General features: G+C 45.0%; 1 protein-coding gene across 1 annotated transcript in view; it reads right to left on the bottom strand.

Moving 5' to 3' along the window:
* Nucleotides 1-12,459, bottom strand: part of IFT27 (intraflagellar transport 27) — a 104,450-nt gene extending 91,991 nt beyond the window's left edge. Inside the window, exon 1 of the mRNA XM_040359443.1 lies at nucleotides 12,196-12,459. Coding sequence (XP_040215377.1) covers nucleotides 12,196-12,229 — 34 coding nt within the window. The 5' untranslated portion in view covers nucleotides 12,230-12,459. The remainder of the gene's footprint in view (nucleotides 1-12,195) is intronic.
* Nucleotides 12,460-12,767: the final 308 nt, after the last annotated feature.

Genomic DNA, 12,767 nt, shown 5'->3' with positions numbered 1-12,767 from the left:
TCTGGCGGAGGGCAGCAGATTTTCCTCAAGGATTTGATGGTATTTTGCCCCATCTGTTTTTACTTCTATTCTGACACGTGCTCCAGTCCTTGCTGCAGAGAAATAGGATATTACCACCTCCATGCTTTACTGTAGGAATGATGTTATTTGGATGGTGAGCTGTATTGGATGTTCGCCAGACATATCGTTTGGTATTCAGGTCAAATAATTTAATTTTAGTCTCATTTGATCACAACACCTTTTTCCATGTGGCCCCAGAATCTATAAGGTGCGTTTTGGTAAAGCTCAGTCGTGGCCTTTCTTGAGGAGTGTTTATTTTTTCTTGCAACTCTCCCATACAAGCCACACTTGGAGAATTTGTGACATTGTTGTCACATAAGAAAAAAGGGTGTGCTGGGATACACCCTGCTGTTGCTGGACTTTATTTGGCATGACATGAAACCACATTTTTGCATAAAATAAAAATATACAATTTTATTTATAACATTTAAAATGACAAAGGGAATTAAAATTGTGCTTTCATTGTGGTGGTAAAAAGCACAGTAAAATCGTGTGCATTTTCGGAACCATTATCGGCACCTATTCTCTTTTTTTTCCCCCTCTCTCTCTTTTTCATATTTAATGTATATATTACAAATATTATATATAAACATGACCACCTTAAAGCGGGGGTTCACCCGAAAAAAAAATTTTGTAACATTAGATTGAGGCCAATTATGGGAAGCACAATCGGGTGTTTTTTTTTTAAAAACAATGCAGTACATACCGTTTTAGAGATAGATGCTCTCCGCCGCTTCCGGGTATGGTCTTCGGGACTGGGCGTTCCTATTTAATTGACAGCCTTCGAGTTGCCGAAAGAAGCCGAACGTCGGTGCGGCTCTATACAGCGCCTGTGCACTGATGTTCTTCTACTTTCGGCAACTCGTGACGCGCTGTATGCGACAGTCGGAAGGCGGTCAATCAAATAGGAACGCCCAGTCCCGCAGTCCATACCCAGAAGCCACGGAGAACATCTATCTCTAAAACGGTATGTACTGCATTGATTAAAAAAAAAAACACCCGATTGTGCTTCCCACAATTAGCCTCAATCTAATGTTAAAAATTTGTTTTTCGGGTGAACCCCCGCTTTAACAAAAGCAGGATACACGATTAGCTTAAATTTTATTGATTTTCTTCTTGTGTGAATATTAAAATCGGTACTTACTGCAAGATATCTGAGGAATATATACCCTTGACATACAAGTGATAGTGTCATTTAACCCCTTCCCGACCGCCGCATGTACATATACGTCGGCAGAATGGCACGTACAGGCACATTGGCGTACCTGTACGTCCCTGCCTAGACGTGGGTCGGGGGTCCGATCGGGACCCCCCCCCGCGACTTGCGGCGGTCGGGTCCCCTCGGGGAGCGATCCGGGACGACGGCGCGGCTATTTGTTTCTAGCCGCTCCGTCGCGATCGCTCCCCGGAGCTTAAGAACGGGGAAAGCCGTATGTAAACACGGCTTCCCCGTGCTTCACTATGGCGCTGCATCGATCGAGTGCTCCCTTATATAGGGAGACTCGATCGATGACGTCATTCCTACAGCCACACCCCCCTACAGTTGTAAACACACACACAGTGTACACCAAATCCTACTGCGCCACCTGTGGTTAACTCCCAAACTGCAACTGTCATTTTCACAATAAAGAATGCAATTTAAATGCATTTTTTGCTGTGAAAATGACAAAAATCCCAAAAATGTGTCAAAATTGTCCGAAGTGTCCGCCATAATGTCGCAGTCACGAAAATAAAATCGCTGATCGCCGCCATTAGTAGTAAAAATAAAAAAAAAAATAATAAAAATGCAATAAAACTATCCCCTATTTTGTAAACGCTATAAATTTTGCGCAAACCAATCGATAAACGCTTATTGCGATTTTTTTTACCAAAAATAGGTACAAGAATACGTATCGGCCTAAACTGAGGAAAAAAAAATTTTTTATATATGTTTTTGGGGGATATTTATTATAGCAAAAAGTAAAATATATTGCATTTTTTTCAAAATTGTCGCTCTATTTTTGTTTATAGCGCAAAAAATAAAAACCGCCGAGGTGATCAAATACCACCAAAAGAAAGCTCTATTTGTGGGGAAAAAAGGATGCCAATTTTGTTTGGGAGCCACGTCGCACGACCCTGCAATTGTCTGTTAAAGCGACGCAGTCCCAAACTGTAAAAACACCTTGGGTCTTTAGGCAGCAATATGGTCCGGGGCTTAAGTGGTTAACCACTTAAGCCCCGGACCAATATGCAGCCTAAAGACCCAAGGTGTTTTTACAGTTCGGGACTGCGTCGCTTTAACAGACAATTGCGCGGTCGTGCGACGTGGCTCCCAAACAAAATTGGCGTCCTTTTTTCCCCACAAATAGAGCTTTCTTTTGGTGGTATTTGATCACATCTGCGGTTTTTAGTTTTTGCGCTATAAACAAAAATAGAGCGACAATTTTGAAAAAAAAGCAATATTTTTTACTTTTTGCTGTAATAAATATCCCCCAAAAACATATATAAAAACATTTTTTTTCCTCAGTTTAGGCCAATACGTATTCTTCTACCTATTTTTAGTAAAAAAAATCGCAATAAGCGTTTATCGATTGGTTTGCGCAAAATTTATAGTGTTTACAAAATAGGGGATAGTTTTATTGCATTTTTATTTTTTATTTTTTTTTTACTACTAATGGCGGCGATCAGCAATTTTTTTCGTGACTGCGACATTATGGCGGACACTTCGGACAATTTTGACACATTTTTGGGACCATTGTCATTTTCACAGCAAAAAATGCATTTAAATTGCATTCTTTATTGTGAAAATGACAGTTGCAGTTTGGGAGTTAACCACAGGTGGCGCTGTAGGAGTTAGGGTGCACCTAGTATGTGTTTACAACTGTTTGGGGGTGTGGCTGTAGGAATGACGTCATCGATCGTGTCTTCCCTATAAAGGGAATGACGCGATCGATGCGCCGCCATAGTGAAGGACGGGGAAGCCGTGTTTACACACGGCTCTCCTCGTTCTTCAGCTCCGGGGAGCGATCGCGACGGAGCGGCTATAAACAAATAGCCGCGCCGTGGTCCCGGATCGCTCCCCGAGCGGACCCGACCGCCGCATGTAGCGGGGGGGGTCCCGATCGGACCCCCCACCCGCTAATAGGCGAGGACGTACCCATACGCCCATGTGCCTGTACGTGCCATATTGTGGACGTATATGTACATGGGCTGGTCCTTAAGTGGTTAAACACTATTATACGTTTTTCTACGCTTACCCAATCTACTACGTGTGTTATAAAAGTTAACTTGCATTTTTAATTGAAAACTTTAATAAAATTAAGATTAGGGGGAAAAAAAATGCAGAAAACAACATTTTTGGCAGATATATTTCAGCCGCTGAAATTTCAGTGCATCTCTAGTTTTTAGCAAGCAGGTGGGAAAGCCTTTTAACCACGATATAGCTGAATTATGGCTACAGTGCGGCCGGACAGTTTTGGGAGACCATCATATGACATCCTCCTGTGATCGCGTCTGCGGCGGCACGCTCTGTGAGCGCAGGTTGAAGTAAAGAGACAATTAGCGGCCCTTTACCAGGATATCAGCTGTGTCCATTCACAGCTGATCATAATGTAAACAGAAGTCGGTTATCGGCACTCCTTTCCTCATGCCAACAGCCAATAAACCGACTTGTGTATAAGGGACATGTACATTGATAATCATGGCACTGATTATCAGTGTCCTGATTATCAGTGCAGTCCCAACAGTGCCCACCAGTGCCGTCAATCAGTGCCACCTACCAGTGCAGCCTCATCAGTGCCCCCTATCAGTTTCCATCAATGCCCATTAGTGCAGCCTCATCAGCGCACATCAGTGAAGGAGAAAAAATACCTGTTTGCTGGATTTGATAACAGACTGATTTTTTTTTGGTCTTTTTTTCGTTTATTTTGCAAAAAAAAAAGAATCCAGGAGTGATTAACCACTTCAGGACCGGAAGGTTTTACCCCTCCATTACCAGGCCATTTTTTGCTATACGGCATTGCGTTATGTTAATTGACAATTGCACAGGTGTGCGACGCTGTACCCAAATAAAATGTATGTCCTTTTTTCCCCACAAATAGAGCTTTATTTTGGTGGTACTTGATCACCTCTGCGGTTTTTATTTTTTGCGCGATAAAAAAAGACTGACAATTTTGAAAACAAAAAAAAAATGTATATACATTTTTTACTTTCTGCTATAATACATATGCAACAAATTAAATAAAAAAAAATAGTATACAGTTTAGGCCAATATGTATTCTGCTACATATTTTTGGTACAAAATATTCGCAATACGCATATAATGATTGGGTTGCACAAAAGTAATAGCGTCTTCAAATTAGGGGATAGAGTTATGGGATTTTTATTTTACTAGTAATAGCAATGATCAGCGATTTTTAGAGCCGGTTCACACTGGGGTGACTGACGAGTCGCGTCCCATTCAATGCACTGGAACCGTTCTAATAGGAGCTACGCAAGTAGCTCCGACTTAGAAAAAGGTTCTTGCACGACTTCGGGGGCGGCTCGGGGCGACCTGCATTGACTTCTATACAGAAGTCGTTTTGCGGGTCGCCTCTGAAGTCGTCTTCAGGACGACTTGCAGAGTCGTCCCCGAAGTCGTGCCGCGGAAGTGTGAACCGGCTCCTAGTGAAGCACATAAAGCACATTCTGATGAACTGGCTCAGCATGTGGCCCTGTTAATTGACCCTTCCCACTATCCCTTGATGGAAAAAAAAAAAAAAAAATCAAAGGAGCTGGACAGAAAACAGCACCTGCATCCAATCAGATTCACGTATAGTTCACGATAGCCAATAGAGACAGTTGTCCCTGGCAGCAACAGGAGATTTGTTTGCTCCATGATATGCAACATGGAAACCTGAAGGATGAACTATAAAAAAAATCTATAAGGGCCCTTTCACACGGGGCGGATCAGTAATGATCCGCCTCCGTGTGTCCGTAAGCTCAGCAGGGATCGCTCCGTTGATCCCCGCTGAGCCGTCGGATGACAGGGCGGTCTCCGCACACTGTGCAGGGACCGCCCTGTCTTTTCTCCGCTCTCCCCTATGGGGGGATCGGATGAACACGGACCGTGTGTCCGTGTTCATCCGATCCGATCAGCAGATGGAAGAAAAAAAATAGGACATTCTTCCGTCTGCAAAATCGGATCTTTGCGGAGGCGGATGATTACGGGTGTCAGCGGATGTTTATCCGCTGACACCCGCAATCACATAGGGACCAATGTATGTCTCTTTTTCATCCGCAAACGGATGGATGAAAAAGCGGACATACGGTCCGCACATCTGAAAGGGCCCTAAGTGTATAGCACACAGGTACAGAAAGCGGTTGTCCATACACCCTTGATCGATTTTGATCACTGCAGATGAAACAATTGTCACTCTCAGCCCAGTAGTTGCCTCTCCACACTAGCAGATTCCACTTTACGGCTGCCCAGACTAGTTCAAAGTACTCCAGGCCGAATGCTGCATCAATGCTGGCTGCTGCTCTGAACTTGCTGCTCCTGGTTGCTAAGCAACCAATGCTACAAGCCTGATCTGCTAACAGTATTCATACAAGCGTTGTTCCAGAGAGAGCATTCTCTGCACCTGCAAACCCTGACTGCATGACAGTTTGCTAAGCTCTGTGTATTATAAACACCTGCTATGTTTTTATCCAATACAATTATGTTTTTACTATTTTTGTATCTCAGTGATGATCTCCTTCAACCCTTTTCAGGCCTATTCCTTTCTACATGCACTTACTCCAACATCAGCTGCACATCATTGCTCTGAACAGGTTTACTGTCTTGGCACCAATTATGTATGAGCTGCATTTGTTCAAAACCAGGTTCAGGTCCAAACCTAGAAGCCAGCTGTCCTTCTTGGTCCAAGGAGATACAGTGGAACCTCGGATTGCGAGTAACGCTGTTAACGAGCGTTTCGCAATACAAGCACTCTATTTTTAAAGATCGAAACTCGGTTTGCGAGTGTTGTCTCGCAAAACGAGCACGATTCAGGCCAAAGCGGTTGGCAGTACCGCGTTTGCCCTGAGGTGGGGGGGCGCCAGAGCTTAACGTCACCAATCACAGCTGATCTGGGCTGTTCGGAAATGCACGGAAAGGCCCGAGGACAGGCCGACTGACCTCAGCAAATCTCTGGAACAAAAGTCTTTCCAAGGTTTGCCGAGGTGTCCTTGGGCCTTTTAGGCCATTTCCAAAGCCGGAGCCCCCCACCTCTGGCCGCATACAGTATTGCATGCCATTGAAGTCAATGCGGAAAAAATTATTTTAGTTTCCATTGACTTCAGAGCATGTTGCGCCCAATTCTTCCCTATAGCTGACCATATTAGCATGTTCCAAAGGCGAACTTATCCTTCAAAGTGTATCTATACCCAAAAAACAAAGATTTAATATACTGCAAAAAGTTTAAAAGTAGTAGCTGCATTAGGGTTTTTCTTTTTGTCCTCCCCCCCCCCCCCCCCCCCATTATATTTGTCTGATGACCTAGCCAGATAACATACCTCCTGTCTTCAGGTGTCTCCATTTTGGATGGAGGAGCAATGAAGACACCAATGGACAGCAGCATTGTCAGTCTGGGGGGAGGGGAGTGAGGGCACATCAAGATTTATAACACCAATAGTTAAAAAAGTTGGGACATACATAAACCCATAATTTATTCCCGATAGAAAATAGAAAACATATCAAAAGTGCTTGCACCATAGCAATCAGTTGTATGGCATTAGGGGTGGAACCTGCTGCTGAGGATTTAGGCGAGGGGGACTAAATCATACACATGGGTAAGCACGATGCCACTGACATTTATGTTGACATCTTCATCTCTCTCCTCACTTGCACACAAGTGAGGTTCTTATATCTACACTTTGCAACATTTCATACAATCCGGCAGGATGTTTCTCACCCTTTCCTGCCCCACTTGCTCCCCTGCCCATAATCTCATGGACCTCACTACATGACATGGTGACATTGATTTCCGCCCAGGACAAAAACTGCTGTGACAGTGTTAGAAGTGACTCCAAACAAGTGCCCCCTTGCTTGTTCAGGTACGCCACCTTAGTGGCATTGTCTGAGAAAACCAATAGGTCTTTTCAAGAGAGCTTTCCCTACAGCTAGCAGTACCCTGAAATTTGAGGAGCAACTTGCCTCCTCAGGCAACCAAGCTCTCTGGGCCTGCCAGCCCTGAGAGTGCGCACCCCAGCCCCACAGACTGGCGTCTGTAGAAACTTTTACTGGAGCATGTTGCGCCCAATTCTTGCTGCTCCCACCAGGAGAGATTGAGAAAATCCTCTCTTGGCAGCTGAACCAGAGAATCCTTCCTGCGATCCCAATGGCGTAAGAGAAACGCCTGAAGGGGTCTGGAGTGCAATTGGGCCCAGGGAACCCCTGGGATGGCTGCGGTCATTAAACCTAATAACTGCATGACCCGCCGAAGTGAGGTCTGTGGGAGCAATTTAAAGGCCTGCACGGAGAGAAGAAGTTTTAAAATGTTCTCCTCAGAAGCTTTTTCTTCCCGAGAAATGGAGTCTATTAGATAAACCAGAAAAAGTATGCTCTGGGAGGGCACCAGACAAAACTTCTGTTGATTGACTTTCTACCCCAGATTCTGGAAGGTCTGCAAGACCAACTGCAGATCCCGGATGAGGGACGATCGATACGCTTTGTATCCGAAAAAAGACTTCGGCCATGTTTTTTTGTAAACATTCTGGGTGCTGCCGAGAAACCGAAAGGAAGGGCAGTGAACTGGCCAATGATTCGGCCCGTTGTCCATGAGAATCGCAAATCTTTGGTGGCTCTGGCAGATTGGAACATGAAGATAAGAGTCTTGAAGATCCAGGGTAACCATGAAGACCTCTAGCCATAATAGATTCCTCACAGAATAAATGTTTTCCACCCGGAAACGTCTGTAGAGAATATATTTGTTCAGGATGCTTAAATTGATGACCATCCGGAAGCCGCTGCAGGCTTTTTGAACCAAAAAGACATGGGAATAAAATCCCCGGAATTTTTGATTTTCTGGAACAGGAGATAAGACCCCCTCTGTTTCCCACACGGAAACTAGATCCAACATAGCTTGCCGTCTCTCTTGGTCTCCTGGCAGATGAGTAAGAAAAAAATCTATGGGGGGGGGGGGGGAGACTCTTTATTCCAACCTGTAAACCCTTTCCAATGTTTGATGAATAAAGGAATTGCCGGAAATTTCTGCCCATTTTTTGACAAAATGGGACAACCTTCCCCCGGCCCCTACCCCTATCCTGGCGTTTTGCATTGAATTCAATGCACGTTTTGCCGCTCGCGTTTTTCTGTTTCTATTCAAAATCAATCGTTTCCTATGGGAGCCCATTGATTTGAATAGAGGTCGCACCAGAAGTCAAATCAAGATGATCCGACTTGCGGGGCGAATGGTGTGCAGAAAATCTTGAAGGGGAAACCCACGCAAATTAAAAAAAAAAAATGTGCGTGAGGTTCCCCCCCAGGATGATACCAGACCCTTTGGTCTGGTATGGATTTTAAGGGGAACACCTACGCCAAAAAAAACGGCGTGGGGGTTCCCCCAAAATCCATACCAGACCCTTATCCGAGCATGCCGCCCGGCCGGTCAGGAATTGGGGTGGGGACGAGCGAGCGCCCCCCCCCCCCTCCTGAGCCGTACCAGGCCGCATGCCCTCAACATGGGAGGGTGGGTGCTTTGTGTTGATGGGGGACAAGGATCCTTCCAGTAATGAGGTGGTTAAATCCCTTGCCACAAGCAAATGTTCTCCTGCGCTCTCAATGGTTAACCCAGGAGGTATACAGTGTGAAGTTGCCTTCTTAACCCTGATGGTCTTGCTGTCCTCTCAGGACAATGGGTATCCTCAGACTGAAAAATATCAAATAAAAAGAGAAGGGTGCACTGACCTTGGGCATTACCTTAATAAAATGTATTACAAGATAAAAACAGCAACAAAATATACTCACAAAACGCATATTGTGTGAACGCATTTCATAGCAAGTGTAATCGATTGCCTGGAGGTCTAGTCAAGGCCATCAGTACTGCCAGAAGACATCCAAATGGCTGACGTGTTTCAGGGGCGAACCCTCTTCATCAGAGCCAGGGTAGTGAATCACATCAGCCATTTGGACGCCTCCTGGTCTTCCGGCAGTACCGATGGCCTTGACTAGACCTCCAGGCAATCCATTTCACTTGCTACGATATGCGTTTTGTGAGTATATTTTTTACTGTTTTTATCTTGTAACAAACTTTATGTGCAAGGTCAGTGCGCTCTTCTCTTTATTTGAGATTTTTAAATCTCTTGCCAGCCACTGTCATCTATTTCTCCCCAGCATTTCTGTCTCTTAACAACTACCCGACACAGATGTGTGGAGGCAAAAGGGTTGGCTTTAATGCCCATACCTACGTCGCTGTGTGGTGATGTTTATGTGCTGAGAGTGCGTTCACCACTCTGAGCTAAAGGTCAGTAGCCGTCAGTACAGGCTTTCAATCATGTGACAGTGGCCACATGATCTCTGATTCTTCCCACACATTCTGAACTTTTTTAATGCATGTTGTGGCAGGCGGGGAGGGGTTAGTTAGCCAGTCTGGAAATTATTTCATCCTGTGTCGTTTCAGCACAGCTTGAGTGTGCCGTGTTCTATCAGATTACTGCTACCCGTCAGATTGTGTAATGGAAGTGATGTTCCGACCAAAAAATACTTACTGTGCATGCGCTATGCGTTCCAAACACTTCACGTTCTGACAGGTAGCAGTAATCTGAACACCCATGCGGACATCTTATTACACCCAGCTACGTCTTGTATTCACAGTAATTTTAGCAATAACGCGAGTATATATAAATATATATATATATATATATATATATATATATATATATATATATATATATATATACACACACACACTATGGGCCAGTTCACACCATAGAAACGCAGTCCGGATGCGTATTAGATGCTTTTCAGCATGCACGATTTTGTGCAGTCCGGTCCATTTTTTCCCTCTCTTTTTCCTAACCATAAAGGGTTACTAAACCCTTTTTTCTTTTTTAACCACTTAAGGACCGAGCCTCTTTCTGAGATTTGGTGTTTACAAGTTAAAAACAGTTTTTTTCTTTTGCTAGAAAATTACTTAGAAGCCCCAAACATTTTTTTTTTATCCAACACCCTAGAGAATAAAATGGCGGTCGTTGCAATACTTTTCGTCAAACACAGTATTTGTGCAGCGGCCTTACAAGCACACTTTTTTGGGAATTTTGAATTAAAAAATAAGACGACAACAGGAAAGTAAGCCCAGTTTTTTTATATTGTAAAAGATAATGTTACGCCGAGTAAATTGATACCCAACATGTCAGGCTTCAAAATTGCGTTCGCTCGTGGAATGGTGACAGACCTTTACACTTAAAAATCTCCATAGGCGACGTTTAAAAAATTCTACATGTTGCATGTTGTGAGTTACAGAGGAGGTCTAGGGCTAGAATTATTGCTCTCGCTCCAACAATCGTGGCGATTCCTCACATGTGTGGTTTGAACACCGTTTTCATATGCGGGCGCTGTTCACGTATGCGTTCGCTTCTGCACACAGGCTCACCAGAACGGGGCGTGTTTAAAAAAAACGCAATAAGCGTTTAATGATCGGTTTGCGCAAAAGTTATAGCGTCTACAAAAAAGGGATAGTTTTATGGCATTTTTATTACAATTTTTTTTTTACTAGTAATGGCGGCAATCAGCGATTTTTATCATGACTGCGACATTATGGCGGACACTGCGGACACATTTTTGGCACCATTGTCATTTTTACAGCGATCAGTGCTAAAAAAAATGCACTGATTACTGTGAAAATGACACTGGCAGTGAATGGTTTAACCACTAGGTGGCGCTGTAGGGGTTAAGTGTGCCCTAGGGAGTGCTTCTAACTGTAGGGCCGGATGGACCGTGTGTGACAGGACAGTGATCACCGCTTCCGATTACAGGAAGCTGTGGTCATTGTCCTGTCACTAGGAAGACTGGGGAAATGCTTGTTTACATCAGCATCTCCCCGTTCTTCCTCACCGTGACACGATCGCGGGTATGCCTGTCGGACATAGAGTCCGCGGGACCCGCGGTTCGGAGTCACGGAGCTTGCGGCGTGGGCACAATACCAGCTTATTATATATACGTCCTTCTGCCTGTCCGTGCCATGCTGTCGACGTATATCGTTGCGTGCTGGTTGGCAAGCAGTTAATTTTGAAAGCCTAATGCTGCATTCACACCTTGGCGTACAAAATCGCAGCGCTTTGTCCCGCGAATTGCGGTGACAAATTGCGGCGTTTTGTACCGCGATTTGCGGCGACAAAACGCTGCGATTGTGAATGCAGCCTCACCCCCTCTATGGAGATGGTTCACATCTCCTATGCCGAACGCCAAAAGCTGCCTGAAAAAAAGGTCCGGGACTTTTTTTCAGGCGGCAGGCGTACGGCGTTCGGCATGGAGATGTGAACCATCTCCATAGAGGCGCATGTTAAATCATCCCTCCAGCGTCTCGGGGCTGCAGCGGGGTCGCACTACAGGCGTATATACGCCTAGGTGTGAACGGGGGCTAAAGGTTTAGTGCTGAACAGTGCTGGGTGTACCAACATGGCCTCCGCCACCTTCTACCACCTCCCTACTGCTAGTGTCCAGCTTCTTTCAAAATGTAACATCAAAACAGCATCATAGATGTTAATACACCATTATTTTATACACGCTCACTTTATTGCTAAAATTACTCTGAAAGACAAGACGTAGCTGGGTGTAGTAAGATGTCCGCATGGGTGTTCTATCACATTACCGCTACCTATCAGATCATGAAGTGTTTGGAATGCATAGCACATGCGATGCAAGTATTACCGCCACCTGTCACTTCTGACGGGTGGCGGTAATCTGACAGAACACCAGGAACTCAAGCTACACTGCGCATGCGCACCTCTGAGAGAAATGAATAGAAACCTGTGTGCAGGCAGGTAAGTGTTTGATATCACAGAAAAGTGTCTTCTACAATACAGAGCTGCCTGCTCACTGCTGTTTTATTAGTTTCCTTCCACTTTATCACCATAGACAGTATACACAGAATACAACACACATAGAACATACCAGAAGAGCAATATCGGGACACTTACCGGCTACAATACACTTAGCTGACAGTTTGACCATTATGCTGGGCACCTCCTTCCAATGCTGATCTAACCAATGAATGGCAGGATGCAGGCCGTTCACAACCACCGTCCTCTATCTCTCTGAGCTCAGCCTTGGACCCCAGCAGCTCGGCATCAGCTTTGTTTACACTCCTGTATCCCTGAGCAGCGTGCGCGTGCACATTCCCCCATACACACACACTGCGATAGAACAGCAGGAATTGTGCACGCTCCCTTCCCTACGCACTGCGCATGTGCGGGTTATTCTGCACGCTGCCGCACTGCGCATGTGCGAGTTATTATGCACGCTCCCGCAGTGCCACACTACGCATGTGTAGTGTATCGTGCACGGTTCCCAATTATGTGCCTGCTGTAATGATCGCATCACTAAAGTGTGCACTCTGGGCGCTCCTATCATTAACCCTTTTATGAACAGCAGTTTATTAGACTAGACCTAGGGAGAGAGTGTATGATGACCTTAAAGTATTACTAAACCCACAACAATCAGGCTCAGTTTACACAGGGGGGACCTGTCAGGTGACATAGACGCCTGACAA

Source organism: Rana temporaria, chromosome 7, assembly GCF_905171775.1.
Source record: "Rana temporaria chromosome 7, aRanTem1.1, whole genome shotgun sequence".
NCBI classification, from domain to species: Eukaryota; Metazoa; Chordata; class Amphibia; order Anura; family Ranidae; genus Rana; species Rana temporaria.
The sequence above is the reverse complement of the archived record's forward strand: the minus strand, read 5'-3'. Positions and strand labels throughout refer to the sequence as shown.